General features: G+C 41.7%; 2 protein-coding genes and 1 pseudogene across 2 annotated transcripts; all 3 read left to right on the top strand.

The window, feature by feature from the left end:
* The first annotated feature begins 1428 nt into the window (after nt 1-1428).
* Nucleotides 1429-14483, top strand: LOC112265256 (annotated as a pseudogene).
* Nucleotides 14484-14641: 158 nt separating this feature from the next.
* LOC112264538 (mast cell protease 2) lies at nt 14642-16864 on the top strand. The gene is made up of 5 exons (XM_024441600.2): nt 14642-15555; nt 15667-15817; nt 15940-16075; nt 16191-16454; nt 16565-16864. Exons 1-5 carry the CDS (start codon nt 15456-15458, stop codon nt 16724-16726), a joined length of 813 nt encoding a protein of 270 aa, XP_024297368.1. The 5' UTR covers nt 14642-15455; the 3' UTR covers nt 16727-16864.
* A 365-nt stretch (nt 16865-17229) lies between these two features.
* LOC112229676 (complement factor D) lies at nt 17230-19629 on the top strand. Its single transcript, XM_024395675.2, has 5 exons — nt 17230-17380; nt 17658-17820; nt 17965-18097; nt 18311-18565; nt 19128-19629. The coding sequence occupies exons 1-5, from the start codon at nt 17326-17328 to the stop codon at nt 19281-19283; spliced, it is 762 nt and encodes a 253-aa protein (XP_024251443.1). The 5' UTR covers nt 17230-17325; the 3' UTR covers nt 19284-19629.
* The last annotated feature ends 4635 nt before the right edge of the window (nt 19630-24264 follow it).

The raw sequence follows: 24264 nt of genomic DNA on the forward strand, positions 1-24264 counted from the left end.
AAACCTTAGTCACTGTTCTAGTCAGCTACCACCCGGTACTTTACCCTGCACCTTAGAGACTGCTGCCCTATGTACATAGAGTCAGTGAACATTGGTCACTTTAATAATGTTTACGTTCTGTTTTACCCACTTTATACAGTACTAGTCAAAAGTTAGGACACACCTACTCATTCAAGGGTTTTTCTTTATTTTTTTACTATTTTCTACATTGTAGAATAATAGTGAAGACATCAACACTATGAAATAACACATGGAATCATGTACTAACTCAAAATGTGTTAAACAAATCAAAATATATTTTATATTTGAGATTCTTCAAAGTAGCCAACTTGATGACAGCTTTGCACACTCTTGGCATTTTCTCTACCAGCTTCATGAGGTAGTCACCTGGAATGCATTTCAATTAACAGGTGTGCCTTTTTAAAAGTTAATTGTGGAATTTATTTTCTTCTTAATGCGTTTGAGCCAATCAGTTGTGTTGTGACAAGGTTGGGGTGGGACACAGAAGATAGCCCTATTTGGTAAAAGACCAAGTCCATATTATGGCAAGAACAGCTCAAATAAGCAAAGAGAAACGACAATCCATAATTTCTTTAAGACACGTAGGTCAGTCAATTAAAAAACTTCAAGAACTTTGAAAGGATGATCGGATGATTTCTGTGGCAGCTTGTATAGTTCTGACTCTCTTACCCCCTCCACTGGATATACCGCAGTACTTGATTTACTCTTAAAGGTTTAAATCTATAAGAGCTGAATCCTAACTTGAGATCTGTGCACATCACTAGGATTGGAATGAAAGGAATAATATCTTAAAGCAGCAATCAGCAGTTGAAACGATGACAAAGAGCTTCCCCTGTTTTGGTAAAAAGCTGAGGGATGGGGCCGGAGAAATGTAACCACTCAATGTATAGACAGAGCTATGGATTCAAGGACTGGGCATCCATGATATAAAAATTCTAGTTTTAACCAAGTTTTGAGGCTATACAGTGTTGGTTTGTTTAAAAACATTGGGGGGGAACAATCTTATATTTTGGGTTCTAATGGGGTTTGACAGTTGACCTGAGCCCATGAGTCAATTATAAGCCATATTATTGAATTATCAATTGGTGCATATCATTCATTTATGAGTCCAACAATTGATGTAGCAACTGCAGATTGCCCCTTTAAGCCTATTTCTCACAGATTGGGAGAAACAGAGTGTGGATTTACCAGCGTAAGACCACCATGTCTGCTTGTCAGTGTCCTGCTATTCTAGTAAAATGTGAATAACCACAATGTGGTGACCTATATTAGGTGTGAATGTGGTGGGTGAATAAATGATATGCAAGGTTCACACATTCATAGCTCAAATCCTGTGTGGGTAGATAGGCTGGGAGGGGTTTATAAAGATGCTCAGGACTTTTGAGGACAGTCTGAGAAGAAGACAATATGGCTGCCTCATCTGTCTTGCTCCTGCTGGTCACTCTTCTGCCCCCTCAAGGGCACTCAGGTAAGACCAAACTTTACCTATCACTTCAACCTATCACATGTCCACTCACACTTCCACTCACTCTGGCGGTTAAAAGAAGATGACATTTGACCTTCTAACCATGGACAGCAGAAAACTGCAAAGTGACACTGATTTGGTTGAAAAGCAATAACATAGAAATTCACATGATGATCACAAATTCTAGTCTTTGAATTTTAGTCATTTCAAGCCCACTGTTGTTAATTTGGGTTTCATTGGGGATATCCCTATGTCTCTACCAGCCCACCAGGACTCTGGCATTGTGAATGGAGAAAAGATCAAAACCAACTCTAAACCCTACATGGTCTCTGTGCAGGAGAGGAACAAGGAAACGGAAAAGAGGGAACATATGTGTGGGGGCTTTCTTGTGTCAGATAACTTTGTCATGACGGCCGTTCACTGCTACACAAGGTAATTGTGTCTTACTCTTATTCTATTGAACTATTTGAGGGAGAAAACTACTCACACCAAGAAGTCATAGATGGTTGTGTGGTCTTTGTAAAAAATTGCAGATTTGCTTTATGCTGTAGAACAGGGTGTCAGACAAATTTTCCCCCGGGGGGCCACATTCGGTCTACAACTAGGTCTGGAGGAGGAGGGCCGCACTGAAAATGTGTTATATTTGCTTCCGTCAAAAGATTGCAAAACATAGTTTCCGATGCTGCCTGACTGTCTAGCTTTAGATGATTATTAGCAACCTGGAAAGTCGATACCATCAAGAAACGGTTGTCATTTCTACAGTTTAAATTTGGTTTCAGTCATTTTAAAATATAAATGAGTTCCCTCCCCCCTCCATTAAAAAAATATATATGATTAATATTATTGTATTTTCTGTAAATATTTTTACTCAAACCACCCCATCAGCCAGATTGGACTCCCTCGCTGTAGAATGTTGTGTGTGCTTAGAAGCTTAGTGAGTAGTATGTTGTTTCCTCTTCATTGGGGTGTGATAAGTAAGTCAAAGCTTATAGAGGAAAGGAAGTACAATAGCTACAGTGATATCCTCCAAGTTAGTGGAAATTCACAATCTATATTTTCAGTGAACTTTTGCCATTCAGTAATTGTTTCTTTGTCCTTGTAGTGGTGTATAGCTGACGGTTGTGGTTGGTGTTCATAACATTAAAAGTGGGAACATTCGGCTCACAGGATTGGTGTGAAAAGTTATTACATCAATGATTACGATCCCGAAACACACAAGAATGACATCATGCTGTTGGGGGTAAATGAGAGGGAAGTAATGAAGTGTGTGTAAGGGGTAAATAGAAACATGTTATAAACACCTATTCAAATCAGGTGTGATGTATATGATTTTATACGATTATCTTCCCAGAAGGGAATTGTGTAGCATACAAATACTGAATAAACCATTTGCAGGGATATTCTACCCTGCCTGACACAACACATTGTAGACTGCCAGAGAACTTGGAGAAGAGTCATACCCACTTCTATGATATGTGCCGGTGGTACTGCTGATGATAAAGGCTTTTGTCAGGTACGGTTATAAAGCATAGATAATTCTGAAATGAATAATAATAATCATAATAATATACAGGTATATTATATAAATATATACACTGAGTGGACAAAACATTAGGAACACTTTCTGCCCTCAGAACAGCTTCAATTCTTCAGGGCATGGACTCTACAAGGCATCGAAAGCATTCCACAGGGATGCTGGCCCATGTTGACTCCAATTGGCTGGATGTCCTTTGGGTAGTGGACCAATCTTGATACACATGGGAAACTGTTGAGCGTGAAAACCCCAGCAGTTTTCCAGTTCTTGACCCACTCAAATTGGTGCGCCTGACACCTACTACCATACCCCATTCAAAGGCACAAATATTTTGTCTTGCCCATTCACCCTCTGATCAAGGCATAACAATCCTTCTTTAACCTGTCTTCTCCCCTTCATCTACACTGATGGAAGTGGATTTAACAGGTGACATCAACAGGGGATCATAGCTTTCACCTGGATTCACCTGGTCAGTCTGGAAGTTGTCCCTGCTACACTCGCATTAACATCTGCTAACCATGTGTATGTGACAAATAAAATTTGATTTGATTGAATGTTTTGTACACTCAGTGTATGTGTATATACATTACATGACCAAAAGTATGTTGATACCGCTTCAAATGACTGGATTTGGCTATTTCAGCCACACTCGTTGCTGACAAGTGCATAAAATAGTGAGCCCTGACCTCATCCCCATCGAACACGTTTGGGATGAATTGGAACACCGACTGCGAGCTAGGCCTAATCACCAAACATTAGTGCCCGACCTCTCTAATGCTCTTGTGGCTGAATGGAAGCAAGTCAGGGCAGCAATGATCCAATTTGGTTGAGGTCGAATAATTGGGGAGTACAGGTCATCTGATGCAGCACTCCATCACTCTCCTTGGTCAAATAGCCCTTACACAGCCTGGAGGTGTGTTTGTGTCATTGTCCTGTTGAACAACAAATGATGGTCCCACTAAGCCCAAATCTCAAATCTCAAAACCAGTCTAATGTCTATTGCTCGTGTTTCTTTGCCCAAGCAATCTCTTCTTCCTATTGGTGTCCTTTAGTAGTGGTTTCTTTAACCATGAAGGCCTGATTCACGCAGTCTCCTCTGAACAGTTGATGTTGAGATGTGTCTGTTACTTGAACTATGTGAAGTATTTATTTGGGCTGCAATCTGAGATGCAGTTAAATCTAATGAATTTATCCTCTGCAGCAAAGGTAACTCTGGGTCTTCCTATCCTTTGGCGGTCTTCATGAGAGCCAGGTTCATCATAGCGCATTAAGTTTTTTTCCAACCGTCGTGTCTTTGTGAGATGCAGAGTAGGTGAACGAATGTTTTCCCCATGTGCGGTTCCCACCGTGAAGCATGGAAGAGGAGGTGTGATGGTGCTTTATGTGTAATTTCTTACATTGTTACCCCAGGTCATCTTAGGTTTTATTACATACAGTCGGGAGGCTGAGCAACGTCAACTTACCAACATTACCACCAGGAATATGACTTTCCCAAAGCGGATCCTCTGTTTTTCCCACCAAAGGCAAGGTGACCGGAAACATGACCGAATACAAACAGTGTAGCTATTCCCTCCGCAAGGCAATCAAACAAGCTAAGCGTTAGTATAGAGACAAAGTAGAGTTGCAATTCAACGGCTCAGACACGAGAGGTATGTGGCGGGGTCTACAGTCAATCACGAACTATAAAAGGAAAACCAGCCCCGTCGCAGACCAGGATGTCTTGCTCCCAGACAGACTAAACAACTTCTTTACTCACTTTGAGGACAATACAGTGCCAATGACCTCCCACACATGCGGTGACCTCACCTGGTTTAAATGGTGTCTCTAGAGACAAAACCTCTCTCATCGTCACTCAATGCCTAGGTTTACCTCCACTGCATCCACATCCTACCATACTCTTGTCTGTACATTATGCCTTGAATCTATTCTTCCGCGCCCAGAAATCTGCTTCTTTACTCTCTGTTCCGAACGCACTAGACGACCAGTTCTTATAGCCTTTAGCCGTACCTTTATCCTACTCCTCCTCTGTTCCTCTGGTGTTGTAGAGGTTAATCCAGGCCCTGCAGCGCCTAGCTCCACTCCCATTCCCCAGGCTCTCTCATTTGTTGACTTCTGTAACCATAAAAGCCTTGGTTTCATGCATGTTAGCATTAGAAGCCTCCCCATAAATTGGTTTTATTCACAGCTTTAGCACACTCTGCCAACCTGGATGTTCTTGCCGTGTCTGAATACTGGCTTAGGAAGGCCACCAAAAATCCTGAAATTTACATCCCTATTTATAAAATTTTCTGACAAGATAGAACTGCCAAAGGGGGCGGAGTTTCAATGTACTGCAGAGATAGCCTGCAGAGTTCGGTCATACTATCCAGGTCTGTGGCCAAACAATTCGAGCTTATACTTCTAAAAATCCACCTTTCCAGAAACAAGTCTCTCACCGTTGCCGCTTGTTATAGACCACCTTCAGCCCACAGCTGTGCCCTGGACACCATATGTCTCAAGTAAAACTGTGAAGGACATCGGCATTACTCTGGACCCTGATCTCTCTTTTGACAAACATATCAAGACTGTTTCAAGGACATATTTTTTCCATCTATGTAACATTGCAAAAATCTGAAACTTTCTGTCCAAAAATGATGCAGAAAAATGTATCCATGCTTTTGTCACTTCTAGGTTAGACTACTGCAATGCTCTACTTTTCGGCTACCCGGATAAAGCACTAAATAAACTTCAGTTAGTGCTAAACACGGCTGATAGAATCTTGACTAGAACCCAAAAATTTGATCATATTACACCAGTGCGAGCCTCTCTACACTGGCATCCTGTTAAGGCAAGGGTTGATTTCAAGGTTTTACTGCTAAGCTACAAAGCATTACATGGGCTTGCTCCTACTTATATTTCCGATTTGGTCCTGCCGTACATACCTACACGTACACTACGGTCACAAGACGCAGGCCTCCTTACTGTCCCTATAATTTCTAAGCAAACAGCTAGAGGCAGGGCTTTCTCCTATAGAGCTAAATTTTTATGGAATTGTCTGCCTATCCATGTGAGAGACACAGACTCAGTCTCAACCTTTAAGTCTTTATTGAAGACTCATCTCTTCAGTGGGTCCTATGATTAAGTGTAGTCTGGCCCAGCAGTGTGAAGGTGAACGGAAAGGCACTGGAGCAACGAACCACCCTTGCTAGCTCTGCCTGGCTGGTTCCCCTCTCTCCACTGGGATTCTCTGCCTATAACCCTATTACAGGGGCTGAGTCAATGGCTTACTGGTGCTCATCCATGCCATCCCTAGGACGGGTGCGTCACTTGAGTGGGTTGGGTCACTGACATGATCTTCCTGTCTGGGTTGGCGCCACCCCTTGGCTTGTGCCGTGGCGGACATCTTTGTCGGCTATACTCGGCCCTGTCTCAGGATGGTATGTTGGTGGTTGAAGATATCCCTCTAGTGGTGTGGGGGCTATGCTTTGGCAAAGTGGGTGGGGTTATATCCTGCCTGTTTGGCCCTGTCCGGGTGTATCGTCAAATGGGGCCACAGTGTCTCCCGACTCCTCCTGTCTCAGCCTCCAGTATTTATGCTGCAGTAGTTTATGTGTCAGTCTGTTATAGGATCAGTCTGTTATATCTGGAGTATTTCTCCTGTCTTATCCGGTGTCCTGTGTGAATTTAAGTATGATGACTCCTTGCTGTCCCCAGTCCACCTGGCTGTGCTGCTGCTCCAGAATTAAATATTCTGCTTGCGGCTATGGAACCCTGACCTGTTCACCGGACGTGCTCCCTGTCCCAGACCTGCTGTTTTCAACCCTCTAGAGACAGCAGGAGCGGTAGAGATACTCTGAATGATCGGCTATGAAAAGCCAACTGACATTTACCCCTGAGGTGCTGACCTGTTGCACCCTTGACAACCACTGTGATATTATTATTTGCCCCTGCTGGTCATCTATGAACATCTTGGCCATGTTCTGTTATAATCTCCACCTGGCACAGGCAGAAGAGGACTGGCCACTCCTCATAGCCTAGTTCCTCTCTAGGTTTCTTCCTAGGTTCTGGCCTTTCTAGGGAGTTTTTCCTAGCCACTGTGCTTCTACATCTGCATTGCTTGCTGTTTGGGGTTTTAGGCTGGGTTTCTGTACAGCACTTTGTGAAATCACATGATGTAAGAAGGGCTTTATAAATAAATTTCATATGTGAATTGATTGCCCTCCATCTATCTTCAGAGTTCGTACTGTTAGGTGACCTGAACTGGGACATGCTTAACACTCCGGCCGTCCCGCAATCTAAGCTAGATGCCCTCAATTTGACACAAATGATCAATGAACCTACCAGGTACAACCCCAAATCTGTAAACACAGGCACCCTCATAGATATCATCCTGACCAACCTGCCCTCTAAATACACCTCTGCTGTCTTCAATCAGAATCTCAGCGATCGCTGCCTCATTGCCTGCGTCTGTAATGGGTCTGCGGTCAGACCACCCCGCATCACTGTCAAACGCTCCCTAAAACACTTCAGCGAGCGGGCCTTTCTAATCGACCTGGCCTGGGTATCCTGGAAGGATATTGACCTCATTCCGTCATTAGAGGATGCCTGGTTATTCTTTAAAAGTGCTTTCTTCACCATCTTAAATAAGCATGTCCCATTCAAAAAAATTTAGAACCAAGTAAAGATATAGCCCCTGACTGCCCTTGAAAAGCACAAAAACATCCTGTGGCGTACTGCATTAGCATCGATTAGCCCCCGCGATATGCATCTTTTCAGGGAAGTTAGAAACAAATATGCACAGGCAGGTAGGAAAGCAAATGCTAGTTTTTTCAAACCGAAATTTGCATCCTGTACCACAAGCTCCAAAACGTTCTGGGACACTGTAAAGTCCATGGAGAACAAGAACACCTCCTCCCAGCTGCCCACTGCACCGAGGCTAGGAAACACTGTCACCAGCGATAAATCCACGACAACTGATAATTCCAATAAGAATTTTTCTACGACTGGCCATGCTTTCCACCTGGCTAACCCTACCCCGGTCAACAACCCTGCACCCCCCACAGCAATTTGCCCAAGCCTCCCCATTTCTCCTTCACCCAAATCTAGATAGCTGATGTTCTGAAAGAGTGGCAAAATCTGGAAGCTAGACAATCTAGACAATCTGGACCCTCTCTTTCTAAAATGATCTGCCGCAATTGTTGCAACCCCTATTCTAGCCTGTTCAACCTCTCTTTTGTATCGTCTGAGATCCCCAAAGATTGGAAAGCTGCCACGGTCATCCCCCTCTTCAAAGGGGGAGACACTCTAGACCCAAACTGTTGCAGACCTATATCTATCCTACCCTGCCTTTCTAAGGTCCTCGATAGCCAAGTTAACAAACAGATCACAGACCATTTCGAATCCCACAGTACCTTCTCCGCTATAGAATCTGGTTTCCGAGCTGGTCATGGGTGCACCTCAGCCACGCTCAAGGTCACACTCAAGGTTTTCATCGACCTGGCCAAGGCATTCGACTCTGTCAATCACCCCATTCTTATCGGCAGACTCAACGTCCTTGGTTTCTCAAATGACTGCCTCGCCTGGTTCACCAACTACTTCTCAGACAGAGTTCAGTGTGTCAAATAGGAGGGCCTGTTTTCCGGACCTCTGACAGTCTCGATGGGGGTGCCACAGGGTTCAATTCTCAGGCCGACTCTTTTCTCTGTATACATCAATGATGTCGCTCTTGCTGTTGGTGATTATCTGATCCACCACTACCCAGACGACACCATTCTGTACACTTCTGGCCCTTCTTTGGACACTGTGTTAACTGACCTCCAGACGAGCTTCAATGACATACAACTCTCCTTCCATGGCCTCCAACTGCTCTTAAATGCGAGTAAAACTAAATGCATGCTCTTCAACCGATCGCTGCCCGCAACTGCCCACCCGTCCAGCATCACTACTCTGGACAGGTCTGACTTAGAATATGTGGACAACTACAAATACCTAGGTGTCTGGCTAGACTGTAAACTCTCCTTCCAGACTCACATTAAGCATCTCCAATCCAAAGTTAAATCTCAAATCGGCTTCCTATTTCGCAACATAGCCCCATTCACTCATGCTGCCAAACATACCCTCGTAAAACTGACTAGCCTACCGATCCTTGACTTCAGCGATGTCATTTACAAAATAACCTCCAACACTCTACTCAGCAAATTGGATGCAGACTATCACAGTGCTATCCGTTTTGTCACCAAAGCCCCATATACTACCCACCACTGCGACCTGTATGCTCTCGTTGGTTGGTCCTCGCTTCATATTCGTTGCCAAATCCACTGGCTCCAGGTCATCTACAAGTCTTTGCTAGGTAAAGCCCCGCCTTATTTCTGCTCACTGGTCACCATAGCAGCCACCCGTAGCATGCGCTCCAGCAGGTATATTTCACTGGTCACCCTCAAAGCCAATTCCCCCTTTGGCCGCCTTCCCTTCCAGTTCTCTGCTGCCAATGACTGGAACGAATTGCCAAAATCACTGAAGCTGGAGACTCATATCTCCCTCACTAACTTCAAGCATCAGCTGTCAGAACAACTCACAGATCATTGCACCTGTACATAGCCCATCTGTAAATAGCCCATCCAGCTACCTCATTCCCATATTTAAAAAAATTGTTTTGCTCCTTTGCACCCCAGTATCTCTACTTGCACATTCATCTTCTGCACATCTATCACTCCAGTGTTTAATTGCTATATTGTAATTACTTCACCACTATGGCCTATTTTTTGCCTTTCTCCTTCATCTTTCCTCATTTGCACACACTGTATATAGACATTTTCTATTGTGTTATTGACTGTACATTTGTTTATTCCATGTGTAACTCTGTGTTGTTGTTTGTGTCGCACTGCTTTGCTTTATCTCGGCCAGGTCGTAGTTGTAAATGAGAACTTGTTCTACCTGGTTAAATAAAGGTGAAATTAAAAATCAAATAAAAATCTGCTAGCATTTGCCTTTGTGTTCTGCATTTTGTGTTTTGACCTAGCAAAAAACGTTTCATTATTCACAGGTCTAATTCTCTGATAGCATGGCATGGCAGGCAGCACACTTCTGAGAACAAACTGCTCAGCAAAGCAAAGGCTCTTCAAATCTACCAGATTTAAATATATACATCTAATCTACAGTGTCTGTGTCTCGTGTCTCTGTTTATGTTAAAGGTGAATCAACAGTTGTTTATTCTTATGCTGTAAGTGGCTATTTTATGGTTGTAACTTATAAAATATATATTTTATCATTTGCAATTCTGAGTAATTACTACTTCAGTAAGGAAATACACTCTATTCAGTGACCTTCGGTATGGAAACTGTCAGATCAACACATTGCTTCGAAAAAATATATTGCAATTGCTAAATAATTCCAATAGATAGCAGGATAAGACCACGAATTAAATTTCAGAGGCTCCGTTTTCCTCCTTCCCTTTGCCTTCACAGTAAAACTCCTTCGCGCGCTTCTTTCTGTCCCCTTCCACACTGCTAACGCAAGAGAAAGGACTGAACATCATTTGAAAAGATTATTGTGAATTACTATAATGATGATTCATTATGACCTATTTTCATGCTCATGTTTTGAAATTATACTTGATTACTATTTCAATAACGATTATCAATAATCCTGAACTTAAATGTAGTCACCTCTGGTCGAGAAACGTATTTTCCGAGTACATGCATTGTCAAATCGCACAAGCGGAGGTAAATTTGTTAACCGCGTGGGGTGCATGATGTAATTTATTGGCAGGCTGTGGAAACTGCGCTCTTGTCGTTTCTATTCCGAGGGTGTATAATCGCACTGTCATATCAGAAGTTAAAATGAATATATAATACATGTATAAAAGGGCTATAGTTATTTATTGTTTTGCTCTCCCAAAAGCAACACAGGCCTAATACGAGATAGATATACACTAGTTCAAAAGTTTGTGGTCACTTAGAAATGTCCTTGTTTTTTAAAAGAAAATCATATTTTTTATCCATTAAAATGACATCAAATTGATCAGAAATACAGTGTAGACATTGTTAATGTTGTAAATGACTATTGTAGCTGGAAACTGGCAACCATCACACCCGTGTTCCAATCACACATTGTGTTAGCTAATCCAAGTTTATCATTTTAAAAGCCTAATTGATCATTAGACAACCATTTTGCAAATATGTTAGCACAGATGAAAACTGGTCTTCTTTAGATTAGTTGAGTAGATTAAAATGTATAGTTTAAGAAACAGATGCCTCACAAGTCCTCAACTGGCAGCTTATTTAAATAGTACCCGCAAAACACCAGTCTCAATGTCAACAGTGAAGAGGCGACTCCAGGATGCTGGCCTTCTAGACAGAGTTGAAAAGACCTCCCACTCCTCTTTCTATTCTGGTTAGAGACAGTTTGCGCTGTTCTGTGAAGGGAGTAGTACACAGCGTTGTTCGAGATCTTCAGTTTCTTGGCAATTTCTCGCATGGAATAGCCTTCATTTCTCAGAACACGAATAGACTGACGGGTTTCAGAAGAAAGGTCTTTGTTTCCAGCCATTTTAAACCTGTAATTGAACCCACAAGTGCTGATTCTCCATATACATAACTAGTCTAAATAAAGAAGGCCAGTTTTATTGCTTCTTTAATCAGCACAAACATTTTCAGCTGTGCTATCATAATTGCAAAAGGGTTTTCTAATGATCAATTAGCCTTTTAAAATGATAAACTTGGATTAGCTAACACAACGTGCAATTGGAACACAGGAGAGATGGTTGCTGATAATGGGCCTCTGTACGCCTATGTAGATATTCCATTTAAAAAATCAGTCATTTCCAGCAACAAAAGTAATTTACAAAATTAACAATGTCTACACTGTATTTCTGATCAATTTGATGTTATTATTCTTTAAAAAACAAGGACATTTCTAAGTGACCCCACATTTTTGAATGATAGTGTGTACAGTATGTACTATGTAAAGTAATTAGTAACCATTTTAGAAAATCATATGACACATAGTCTTTGGTTGCATGCTATTTTTTTTATGTCATTCAAATTGCTGCTAAAGCCTATAACTTTGTGGTCTTCTGCTGCCATTTATAGGAAATATTTAGCAATTAAAAGTTATTCAAATAAAGACATTGAGCAAAAAAAATCCCCAAGAACACAGTGGCCTCAATCAGCCTAGCAGTTAGAGTGTTGAGCCAGTAAAAGAAGGTTGCTGGATCGAATCCCAGAGCTGACAAGGTAAAAATTTGTCATTCTGTCCTTGAGCAAGGCAGTTAACCCACTGTTCCTGGGTGCCAAAGATGTGGATGTCAATTAAGGCAGCCCCCCGCACTCAGGACCTCAGACTGGGTCAAAGGTTCACCTTCCAACAAGATAATGACCTTAAGCACACAGCCAAGACAATGCAGGAGTAGCTTTGGGACAAGTCTCTGAATGTCCTTGAGTGGCCCAGCCAGAGCCTGGACTTGAACCCGATTGAGAATCTCTGCAGAGACCTGAAAATAGTTGTGCAGCGAGGATCAAACCTGAGAGCTTGAGAGGATCTGCAGAGGAGAATGGGAGATACTCCCCAAATACAAGTGTGCCAGGTTTGTAGTTTTTTACCCAAGAAGACTCTAGGCTGTAATCATTGCCAAAAGTGCTTCAACAAAGTACAGAATAAAGGGTCTGAATACTTATGTAAATATGCTAGCCTTTTATATTTAATACATTTGCAAAAAAAACATATTGTTTTGCTTTGTCATTATGGGATAGTGTGTAGATTGATGAGGCGGAACAAACTATTTCATCCATTTTAGAATAAGACTTACGTAACAAAATGTGAAAAAAGTCTGAATACTTTCCGAATGCACTGTAAGTCCCTTGTCTGTTCCACTTTGTTCTGAGTCTCTTCTGGCAGAGGCATTGGGTTGTCCACAGGTGTGTCCTGTTTGTGGTCAACTGTGTGTTCTGCAGGTTCTACATCAGCACATTCAGTTTTTTGCTCGATACGCCCATGACTGTATTTCATATCTGTAGAATTCATTGTCGTTGTCCCGTTCGAGTTCTTCCATTTGTCCATGACTTTTGTTTGTTCCTCTTTTCTTTGGCTTGGAGTTTTGCTGTGTTTAAACTTCAAGGGGCAAGTGGTCCTTTTCTTTTTTTCCACATTAAATCAATTTGTCAAGTCTGAATAGGGCCTAGGGAGAATATTATTCTGTGGAAGTCTACCTTTATTCTTCAGTGCTTTGTTTAGACAGAATAGAAATAGCAGGAGACAGAGAAGGAGTGAAAGTGGGACAGGCAGAAGCAGGAACTGAACCCCTGACTTCTGGGGCAGTAAGTTGGCAAATTTCTTTGGAATTTTACCTACTCAATCACACAGCCACATATCATGTGAGGAACTTGGGCCCCCATAGTGATTCAATCCATCAGAACCACCAAGAGCTTGCCGCCTGGTCAAACTGAGCAATCGGGGGAGAAGGGCCTTGGTCAGGGACGTGACCAAGAACCCGATGGTCACTCTGAAGAAGCTCCAGAGTTCCTCTGCAGAGACAATGCTCAGCAAGTAGACTGTTGTTTCCTCTTCACAGAGGTGTGAATCTGATGGTTGTGGTTGGTGCTCATGACATTTCAAGGCAGGAAAGCTCTGCTCGCAAGATTGATGTGAAATATTACCACATACATCCTGGTTACAACTCTAAGACATTTCAGAACGACATCATGCTGTTGCAGGTACATGACAGTGGAAGAATGCACACATGTCAGAATGCCTCTTAGCTTAGCACACCATTGCCCAGGTAATATATGCCAGCAGACCTTAGATCAAATAGAGAAAAAAATAAGCAAACATATTGAGTTTGTTCAATTCCAGTGCTGTAATCATATATGAAAACCTTTTGAAGATGTGCATAATACTGCTTTGCATAATATCATATAGCTTACTTGAGAATTGACTGTATCTAACTACAGTCATATGCTCCAAATATAGCTCGTCAAAACTACGCCGAAAAGCAAAGCTGTGCAACAGATTCCTCTCCCTAAGAAGACAAGGACATCAAGGCCAAATCCTACTGTACTGTAGCTGGGTAGGGTGCCACTAAAACAGGCGGAACTGCAAACCCACATCTTCTGGAGGTGAATGTCACCGTCGTAGACAGAGCCTCCTGCCAGAGATCATGGGGGAACACTGCCACCATAACCCTGTCTATGATATGTGCTGGTGATACTGCGGCTGGTTATAAAGGTGTTTGTCAGGTATGGTCATAGAATGTAGTTAAGGTATAGTCTGATAATGTATTCATTATACAGAAATGACTTGATTTGCAGAGTAACTGTTTTTAACCAAGTATTACAGGGAGATTCAGACGGTCCTCTGGTGTGTAAGGGGACAGCAGTGAGAGTTGTGTCCTTCAATGAAAAAGGAAACTGTGACAATCTCAAGGAGCCCAATGTCTACACAAAAGTTGCCAAGTACCTCTCCTGGATCAAGTGTATCACAAAGTATTAAGGAACCAAATGGAGACATTTGTAATTAATAAAATGTAATTTATCAAACAGAAAAGACCATCAGTCCTTAAATAAACTCAGTGCTGTGTGTTAGCGTGAGTGTGTGAGAAGAATATGAATGTGCTTGTAAGAGAGAGTGTTTATGCATGCACGTGAGTGTGTCTTTTCCATCTTTCACTTCAGATCAAGGGTATGTGCAATTATAATGATGACTTAGCTCTTTAAGCCAACAAGTATACATCTTTAGAAAGATAGCTCCTCTTACATCTTCAGCTGTCTTCATCAAATCCACCACACGTGGAAACTTGTGGTCAAGACAACAAAGTAACTCTGGTTTCATGAAGGCGACACAATGCTTTGAAACCACACCACAGTTTCAGGTCTCAGACCAGAGGACATGATCTGTCTGTCTGTCTTCCAGTCTGCATCTCCGCCTGCTTGCCTGTCTGTCACTCAGAGGGGATGCAGAACATTTCACAGAAGAATACCACCAAAGATCAAGATGAGTCAATAAGGTTGACAGTACAATTTTCATAGTTTTACATGTTGTTTTCATTGCGAAAAATAATGGACCCTGTCTTTACCCTGGTGGGATTGGCAAGGTCCCAGTGTCTTTCAAGGCATCAAGAGTGTTGTCCTCCTTTGTAAACCACTGGTGGTTATTGGTTGGCATGCTAACACCGGAAAGCATCGAACCAGAGAAGACAAGGCTCTTGCATGAGAGAGGGGAGATGAGTTGGCCTATGTGGTATGTACTACTGCAGGCTATTATCTGTCTATGATAACTCACCACCTACATTAATGTGTAGAAGGGCTGCCAGAGTTCCAGTAAATGCAGAGACCACCTACCTTGACTTTACCGGAAGAAACCATACATGGATCGATAGAATTATCATAGATAGTCATCATAGAAGTGAAGCCACACAGTTGTCCTCATAAAAAAAACACTGTCTAGTGTATATAACGGGGCCATATGAATCAGGTCATCCTGGATTGTTTGACAAGCCCTCCAAACATGCACACCATGAACAAACTTCTACTCACTGTTCTCCTCACCTATCTGGGACATTCGGGTAAGTCTCTCTGCTGAACTCAATGGACACACATCAATGAGATTCTAACATTTGCCTATTACCTTACGGTTTAGTTCATTGTGGCTGTTTGTACTATTTTTACCCTCTCAGTTGCATTTGGGGGTCAAATCATCAATGGAAAAAAAGCCAAGAGGAATTCCCTGCAGTACATGGCCTCTGTGCAGAACGATGAGAAGCACATCTGTGGAGGATTCCTGATCACTCCAGACTTTGTGCTAACAGCTGCACACTGCAACAAAAGGTACAGTAGTAGCCTAACTCAATTACAACTGTAAATTCCAAATAGTAGCATATCATTACATTTAGCATATCAGTGTCCTTACTACTCAGACTGATAAACACATTGTTCTGCGTCTTGTCTAGCAACTTGAGTGTTGTTCTTGGTACCCACAACATCAAGAAGGGCCTCGGGAAAGCTGTCAGATACAATGTGGAACGCAAATGCAAATCCAACTCATATAAAAATGTCAAGGATGGTAGTGACATCATGCTTCTAAAGGTAGGGCTTTAGTTAAATATATTTGTCTTCATATGATATGACAGAGTATCCTAAAAGTGCTAGAAGGTCATATACTTTCATAACTGCTAAACAGATAATAAATGTTTGTTTCAAGCTGTCTAGGGAAGCTAAATTAAGCAAATCCGTGAACAAAGTGAGGCTTCCAACCAAGGATAAAGTCCTCAAACCCAACACAAAGTGCCTTGCTGCTGGATGGGGCCTCACAAAAATAGACGCAATCGTTGACGACCTTCAAGTGGTGGACGTGGAAGCCATTGATCTGAAGGTCTGCCAGAAGCAGTGGGATCACGTCAAAGTTAATCTTCCTCCCAATGTCATCTGTGCAGGTGGATACATGACCGACAAAGGCACATGTCAGGTTTGTCTAACTGAATTTACATTCAATACACACACATCATACATGAAGATCCAAAGCAAGAACCAGTAAGCAATGTTTGGCATATAAGGTGATTATTCTCTTTCCCACAGGGGGATTCTGGTGGTCCTTTGGTTTGCAATGGAGAGGCAGTGGGAATCGTCTCCTTCAACATGTGGGGAAACTGTGCCTATCCCAACGTGCCCAATGTTTACACTCAGATTTCCAAGTACTTACCCTGGATAAAGAAGGTCATCAACAAGCAGTCGTGTTAGAATGGATACTTTGTTTGCTGCAAAATTATGCCTTTAGATATTACTTATACCTGAGGATATTACTGATTATTTAGCTTGCTGTTAATCTGTCTAATGCATTACCATGTACTGTAATGGAAATAAATGTGTTCTTAATCATTGTGAAATTGCTCTAGTGATATGATTTGCATACACATCAGAAGGCATGCACTGTATGTTATACCTAAACAATTTTGAAGTCCAGACCATTTTTTGCATTTATTTTTTAAACCAACAAACTGAGCTCATCATGGCAAACTGTAATGCACAGAACCACAAACACCACACATTTCTAACATTTTCAACAACGGTTAGTGGTAGCATCTCATTGCACAAGTGTTCTCTATGCAATCAGACCAACCAGCAGAGTCATCATTTCATAATATCACAATCAGCTTTCATCATAGACTTCACCAAGCAACATTTGAAACCATCAAGCCACAGCAACACATTGGCAAACACTGGGGGATGAACAAAGACCCAGTACTGTCTATAACCACATCTGGAACAAGTAGCACCCTCCCGCCCACCCTACATATTTATACCCACGAGGTGCATCATGCTATTTGCCCATTTGCACTATGGCAATCTGCTCAGTGGTTCTTCACGTAGTTATTCTGCTCATCGCCTTGAATGGTAAGCTATGTTTCATTTCTATAACACACTAACTACCAATAGCACTAAACTGACTGCACCAAGCAGACTAACATTTAAAAAGTATAGCAAAAGCAAAATGAAAATTATATTTGACCAATTTCAATGCTTTTGCATACAGTGGCTCATATTCTATTTGGCAGTAATGAACAAACTGACATACAGTACCATAATTTGTTGCAAGCTATGCGGATATGGTAGCATTGCAGAGTTATAGACAAAAGCTATTGAAATAGTCTTCTCTACTTTCTGTTCAAAGGCACTGATGGGCGCAAGGTGCCGAAAGTGGGTATTGTTGGTGGCAGAGAGGCTGCTCGCAACTCTCGTCCCTACATGGCTTCCCTTCAGTCTCGTGGTCAACACATCTGTGGAGGAGTTCTGGTGAGAGAGGATTTTGTCCTCACCGCTGCACACTGTGATGGGTGAGAATCTCTATCAAACATTAACATATTAACCTCTCTCAGATTCTCTCAAACTAATTTCCCTTAAAGTTATTGCACTAGTCCTTCAAGGCAACTGCGCAAATAAATATTGCCTCCTAAACTCTTTCATGTACTGATTTTCAGGCGATACAAGGTGGTGCTTGGGGCTCATGACTTGTCAGAGGATGAAAATTCACAACAAGTATTGGATGTGGTTCGATCCATTCCACATCCGAGGTATGGGGACAACCTGGAGAATGACATCATGCTTCTCAAGGTGAGTGACATCAAGGACATTGTATCACCATGGAGATTATTGTATCCTAACTTCTCATTGTAGGTTTAATGTCCATGAAAATACATCAAATAGATTATAGAATCATGCAAAACTGATAAGAAAAATGATTATATCCTAAATATATTTACATCACACATATATGAAGACATACAGATCATCTATCTAGTGTGTTATCTCTGTGATCATTCTTAGTTGAGAGGGAGGGCCACCCTCAACACAGCAGTACAGTTGATCCCTCTGATGAATGGCTCTATGGCTGAGGGAAGCATGTGCACCACGGCCGGCTGGGGGGATATAGGCGATAATGGCACCCTACCAGACAAGTTGCAGGAGGTCAACGCCACCATCGTCCCTCCCAGAGAATGTGCCCGCAGGTGGACAGCCGTCGAAATCTCCAGCCGCATGGTGTGCGCAACAGGCCCCAGAGCTTTCCAAGGCTTCTGCTCGGTATGACTGCACTGTTTTAGGCTATAACTCTATTGCTATAACTGCAATTCGTTTTTCCTGGTCGAGACAGGCTGTTATTGGCTACAACTTGGCTATAACTCCCTAGAGCCGATGTCCATGCTCCTGCAGAAATTAAATTAGCATAATACATAAATCCCCAACAAAATTCATCAGTTTAAGCTAGAGATATCAGTTTTTTGCATGGGCTGCAATCCACCATGTCACAGGACTGGTCTGAATGTAGCCCGGTACCAGTTTAAAAAAAAATATGAACAAATATATGGAAGTAGTTCAGCGGCAATTGTTTTTATATTGGTAAAAAAAATACATAAAGTCTAATCCTTTGGCATTGTCCTTTGTTCCTGGACCATTTACCATGCAGCTCCAGGTGACAGAGAACACAAATGGTTGACTCCTTAATGGGGTTCTAAAATTCAACATTCAGTACCATATTATCCTTGGTATGACCATCTTAAAACCGCTTAGACTCTTAAGGTAACTAGAATAAAAGTTGATCCTTGTCAAGGCTGTAACTATGCTACTCCTCCTTTGTTCTTTGCAGGGTGATTCAGGAGGTCCATTGGTGTGTAAGGGGATGTCAGCGGGCATTGTCTCTTTTTCAGGGCAGAGGTGTGCCAACCCCAGTACCCCTGATGTGTACACACGAGTGGCTTCCTACCGCCGATGGATTCAGACAGCGTTAGCTAGAAACCCTTAAAGGGAAAATTGTTTTCATTAGTCCACTGTTGATACAGTCACAAAATGTTTTATCAAGCAATCAAGTTTTCAAGATATTGGACACGCAAGAAGCAAAATGTCACCAGCCCCAATGTTTGGTGTTTTATCAGCAGTCAAGTTTTCAAGATATTGGACTCACAAGAAGCAAAGTGTCACCAGCCCCAATATTTGGTGGATTTTGCCTTTAAGGTTTTGGGCATGTAAGCTGTCAGTGTGTGTTTACACAATCTCACAATATAACTGATCTCATTTAGACCAGGTTTGCACAAGGTGTTTAATGATCAATAGTTCCCTTGTTGCTGTTCTTATTAAAATTGGTTAATTAATTTTGGCTCCTGTGTCTCACTCTGGAGGACATGAGTTCCCTAAATTATTTAGCAAAAATACTCAGCCATCATTTCTTGACTTGATGTTCAAAGACTAAAAGCAACTACTGATTTAAAGTAAAAACAAAACATTAACATTAGCATATGCAGACTCTATACATCATTTAGGGTCTTGGTCACTCACCTGGTATGGATGGTCAGGCAGTAGACTCTATATATATAAGCTGACCAATGTTACTGACGGTTGGATGCATTGTTGGCTCCAGCAGGTTCCATCAAATTCCTACGATAGTGTACCTGAGGAGCAGTGGTTGGAAAAAGTACCCAATTGTACCCTAGAGTAAAGGTAAAGATACTATCAGGTATGAAGGTATGACCCAGACCACATCAAATTAACAATAGTTTAATGATTCAACAGGGGCAGGCAATAGACAGGTCAAGGCAGGCAGGGGTCAGTAAACCAAAGGTGGGGCAACGGTACCAGACGGCAGGCAGGCTCAAGGTCAGGGTAGGCAGAGGTCAATAATCCAGAGGCGGCAAAGGCACAGGTTGGCAGGCAGGGTCAGGCAGAGTGGTCAGGCAGGCAGGCTCAGAGTCATTACAGGCAAGGGTCAAAACCAGGAGGGCAAGAAAAAGAGAGCTTGGGAAAAGCATGAGCTGAGACAAAAACCACTGGTTGACTTGACAAACAAGATGAATTGGCAACAGACAAACAGAGAACCCAGGTATAAATGCACAGGGGATAATGGGGGAAGATGGGCAAATCTTGGAATCTTGGTCAACCGGCCTTTCTTTGGAGGGCATATAAATGCCAGCCCTTATGCTCAGAGTACCATCTATTCTGCCACTCATCTATCAAAATGTCTCTGATCTTACATTTGGCCTCACCTCTACCCAGTGGAACATTAATATGAATTATATCTTGTTTCAAAGCTCTAATACCTCCAATAGTAGGTCACTCCTATTAGATTTACCAGATGATAAACTATTCAATACGGATAGAGAATCTGAGCATACTATAATTCTAACAGGTTCTACGTCCTCCACCCACTAAGGGGCAACAGTTCATTAGCCTTCATGTAAATTCCTGCTCCTGTGCGTCCACTATCTGGGTCCTTGGATCCATCTGTGAAAAGAGGTAAAAAGGCATAAAAAGTTCTACCAATGTAATTGTCAATCAGTTTCCCTATATCACTGACTTCTGACCGACATGTGGCATCCATCTTTGATTATCTTTTAGAATCAGGTGTCCACCAGGAAGTATGGGCAGTAGCAGATTTAGTGATTTGGAGGCCCCAAGTAGAGGCCCCATACTATTTTTGTCCATACAGCATACTGTCCATGGGCTACACATACTATATGTGTCCTCTGCCTACACAACGATGGCAGTATTATTAGCAACACTTGTCTTTTTACTAAATAAATGTGTATTATATCCCCTTGAGTCTGAGCATGGGCTGGGATATCTAAAATAACATATGGAATTGTTTAACAATGGTCATACCAAGGATCATTTAGCTATTTGATTTAGAATTTTAGGACCCCTGATAAAAAATTTAAAAAAATAATAATATTTGATGAAACATACATGGAAAAACTGCTATTAGCCCATAGAAACGCATTGAATAACATGGAAAAACTGATAGTCAAAAATGTAATATGTAGCATGTTTTGAAGTGTCTGTCCTTTATCTGAGAGATAAGAAAGCTCAGAATATACAGTTTCCAAATACAGCTCCGTAAGTAGCATCTCAAGGTCCTGGAGTGGCCTAGCCAGTCTCCAGACTTGAACCCAATAGAAAATCTTTGGAGGGAGCTGAAATGAAAGTCCGTATTGCCCCAGCGACAGCCCCGAAACCTGAAGGATCTGGAGAAGGTCTGTATGGAGGAGTGGGCCAAAATCCCTGCTGCAGTGTGTGCAAACCTGGTCAAGAACTACAGGAATTGTATGATCTCTGTAATTGCCAACAGAGGTTTCTGTACCAAATATTAAGTTCTGCTTTTCTGATGTATCAAATACTTATGTCATGCATTGAAGTGTACCTATGATACAAATTACAGACCTCTACATGCTTTGTAAGAAGAAAAACCTGCAAAATCGCCAATTACCTATTGTGGAAATGCCCTATTTGCTTTCATTTTTAAACAATTTGGCCAGTTTCCGGGTTACCTTCAGAGGTGTCCCGTGACACTTGTGGGGGTCTTTCCAAAGATGGGTCATATTAGTGTGTAGCCAAACTGTTCGATGCTACAGATGTTTGCGTGAGAAGACAGATTTTCAGGGTTGTCTTCTGTTCTGACAAACATTGCTGTAGCTCTGCCACCATCCACCACAGATGCGGAAGGCAGAAATCGATGGGCAGATGTGAGGGATTGAGACGCAGGCCATGCAAAAAACATACCTCTAGCTTAAACAGACAGATTTTGATGGGTCTTTTTATTAGATTTTTTTTTTTATGCCTCGAGTGGAGCATTTCGGGGATAAATGATTTAAACATGATAAAAAATGAACAATAATAAATTATTCCCAACTAGAGAGGCCCTTTGGTGATGTGAGGCCTGGAGCAATTGCCTCTTCTGCCTTATGCTTAATCTGCCAGTGGGTATGGGCTTTTATCAAGACATAACTCCAAAACATTTATTTCGAAATGTTTCTGAGCTCACTCACACACTTTGCTTGGTTTAACATTGAATTCACATTAGTTGACAACTCAACCACATGAAAATCAAAATTAGAAGTAGAACTGATGTTTGTGCTCAGTGGAAAGTTGATCATGTATTATACAGTGGATGCTACCACTCCTAAAACAACATCAGACCTCTACTTTTGCAAAAGTCTGGCTTTAAGTTGTAATGGGACACTTTAGTACATGCAGTGGTCACTATATTCTCATATGGTGTACCACTTCACCTGGCACTTGTTTTGAAACCCTCAAAAAGACTGTAGAGGCATATAGATAACATTGTGTCATTGTCCTTACACTAGACCCTCTCTATGCTATTGGGACATTGATTTGTGGACATTCCAAGCTCTTGGTGAAAGCTTACTATTTATTTATTTTATTTAACTAAAGGCCATCTGCACCACTTTTACTTGATAGTGAAACACCTCTATTATTCCCTAAATGCTGTCCCCGGTCATAAATTGAGCCTCTTCTATCCTACGTTTCTTATATGTCCTTATGCTTCCTTTATTTCCTTACCTACACTTGTAATTTCCCTTTAATTCCTTCTGCTGCCACCCTATGCTGTTTATGTGCTATACAGCTAGGCTAGGTGTTGAGATGGGTAGAAATACTTGCGTTCAAAATAATAGGCATTTTGAGGGAGAAAAAATTTAGTTTTACAGTATTTGAAATGTCAAAAATGTTGTTTGCTTTAAATGCCAGGATGTCATATGCTGCATTCACGTGCTAGCTGACAAGATATTTTTCTCTGCTCATACTTGAGTAATAAAGGCAGATTGAACAATTTTCAAAACAAATATATATATATTTTTTAATTGTGATTTATCAGGGGGTGCTGCACCCCTACTTCCCTCAACCTAAACAACCTACATTTGTTGGGGCATAGACTACAAAGTGTCAAAAACGTTCCACAGGGATGCTGGCTCATGTTGACTACAATCATTTCCACAGTTGTGTCAAGTCCGCAGGATGTCCTTTGGGTGGTGGACCATTCTTAATACACATGGGAAACTGTTGAGCATGAAAAACCCAGCAGCGTTGCAGTTAATGACAGACTCAAACCTGTGCACCTGGCATCTACTACCATACCCCGTTCAAAGGCACTTCAATGTTTTGTCTTGCCCGTTCACCATATGAATGGCACACATACACCATCCATCTTTGACCTGTCTGCTCCCCTTCATCTACATTAATTAAAGGGGATTTAACAGGGGATCATAGCTTTCCCCTGGATTCACCTGGTCACTCTATGTCATGGAAATAGCAGGTGTTCCTAATATATTTTGTACACTCCGTGTATACAGTTGAAGTCGGAAGTTTACATACACTTAGGTTGGAGTCATTAAAACTCGTTTTTCAACCACTCCACAAATTTCTTGATAATAAACTATAATTTTTGGCATGTCGTTTAGGACATCTACTTTGTGCATGAAACAAGTCATTTTTCCAACCATTGTTTACAGACAAATTATTTCACTTATAACTCACTGTTTCTCAATTCCAGTGGGTCAGAAGTTTACATACACTAAGTTGACTGTGCCTTTAAACAGCTTGGAAAATTTAAAAAAATGACGTCATGGCTTTAGAAGATTCTGATAGGCTAATTAACATAATTTGAGTCAATTGGTGTACCTGTGGATGTATTTCAAGGCCTACCTTCAAACGCAGTGCCTCTTTGCTTGACATCATGGGAAAATCAAAAGAAATCAGCCAAGACCTCAGAAAAAAAATTGTAGACCTCCACAAGTCTGGTTCATCCTTGGGAGCAATTTCCAAACGCCCGAAGGTAACCACATTCATCTGTACAAACAATAGTATGAAAGTATAAACACTATGGGACCACGCAGACGTCATACCACTCAGGAAGGAGACACGTTCTGTCTCCTAGAGATGAACGTATTTTGGTGCGAAAAGTGCAAATCAATCCCAGAACAACAACAAAGGACCTT

The sequence above is a fragment of the Oncorhynchus tshawytscha genome, linkage group LG01 (assembly GCF_018296145.1).
Source record: "Oncorhynchus tshawytscha isolate Ot180627B linkage group LG01, Otsh_v2.0, whole genome shotgun sequence".
In the NCBI taxonomy this organism is placed as follows: domain Eukaryota; kingdom Metazoa; phylum Chordata; class Actinopteri; order Salmoniformes; family Salmonidae; genus Oncorhynchus; species Oncorhynchus tshawytscha.

Bases quoted from the DNA above. Each gene is read 5' to 3' on its own strand.
- LOC112264538 (XM_024441600.2), top strand. From the start codon at position 15,456: ATGAATCAGGTCATCCTGGATTGTTTGACAAGCCCTCCAAACATGCAC. The intron at 15,556-15,666 runs GTAAGTCTCTCT...TTACCCTCTCAG, and splicing joins CACCTATCTGGGACATTCGG to TTGCATTTGGGGGTCAAATC. The intron at 16,076-16,190 runs GTAGGGCTTTAG...GTTTGTTTCAAG, and splicing joins GTGACATCATGCTTCTAAAG to CTGTCTAGGGAAGCTAAATT.
- LOC112229676 (XM_024395675.2), top strand. From the start codon at position 17,326: ATGGCAATCTGCTCAGTGGTTCTTCACGTAGTTATTCTGCTCATCGCC. The intron at 17,381-17,657 runs GTAAGCTATGTT...TTCTGTTCAAAG, and splicing joins TCTGCTCATCGCCTTGAATG to GCACTGATGGGCGCAAGGTG. The intron at 18,098-18,310 runs GTGAGTGACATC...GATCATTCTTAG, and splicing joins ATGACATCATGCTTCTCAAG to TTGAGAGGGAGGGCCACCCT.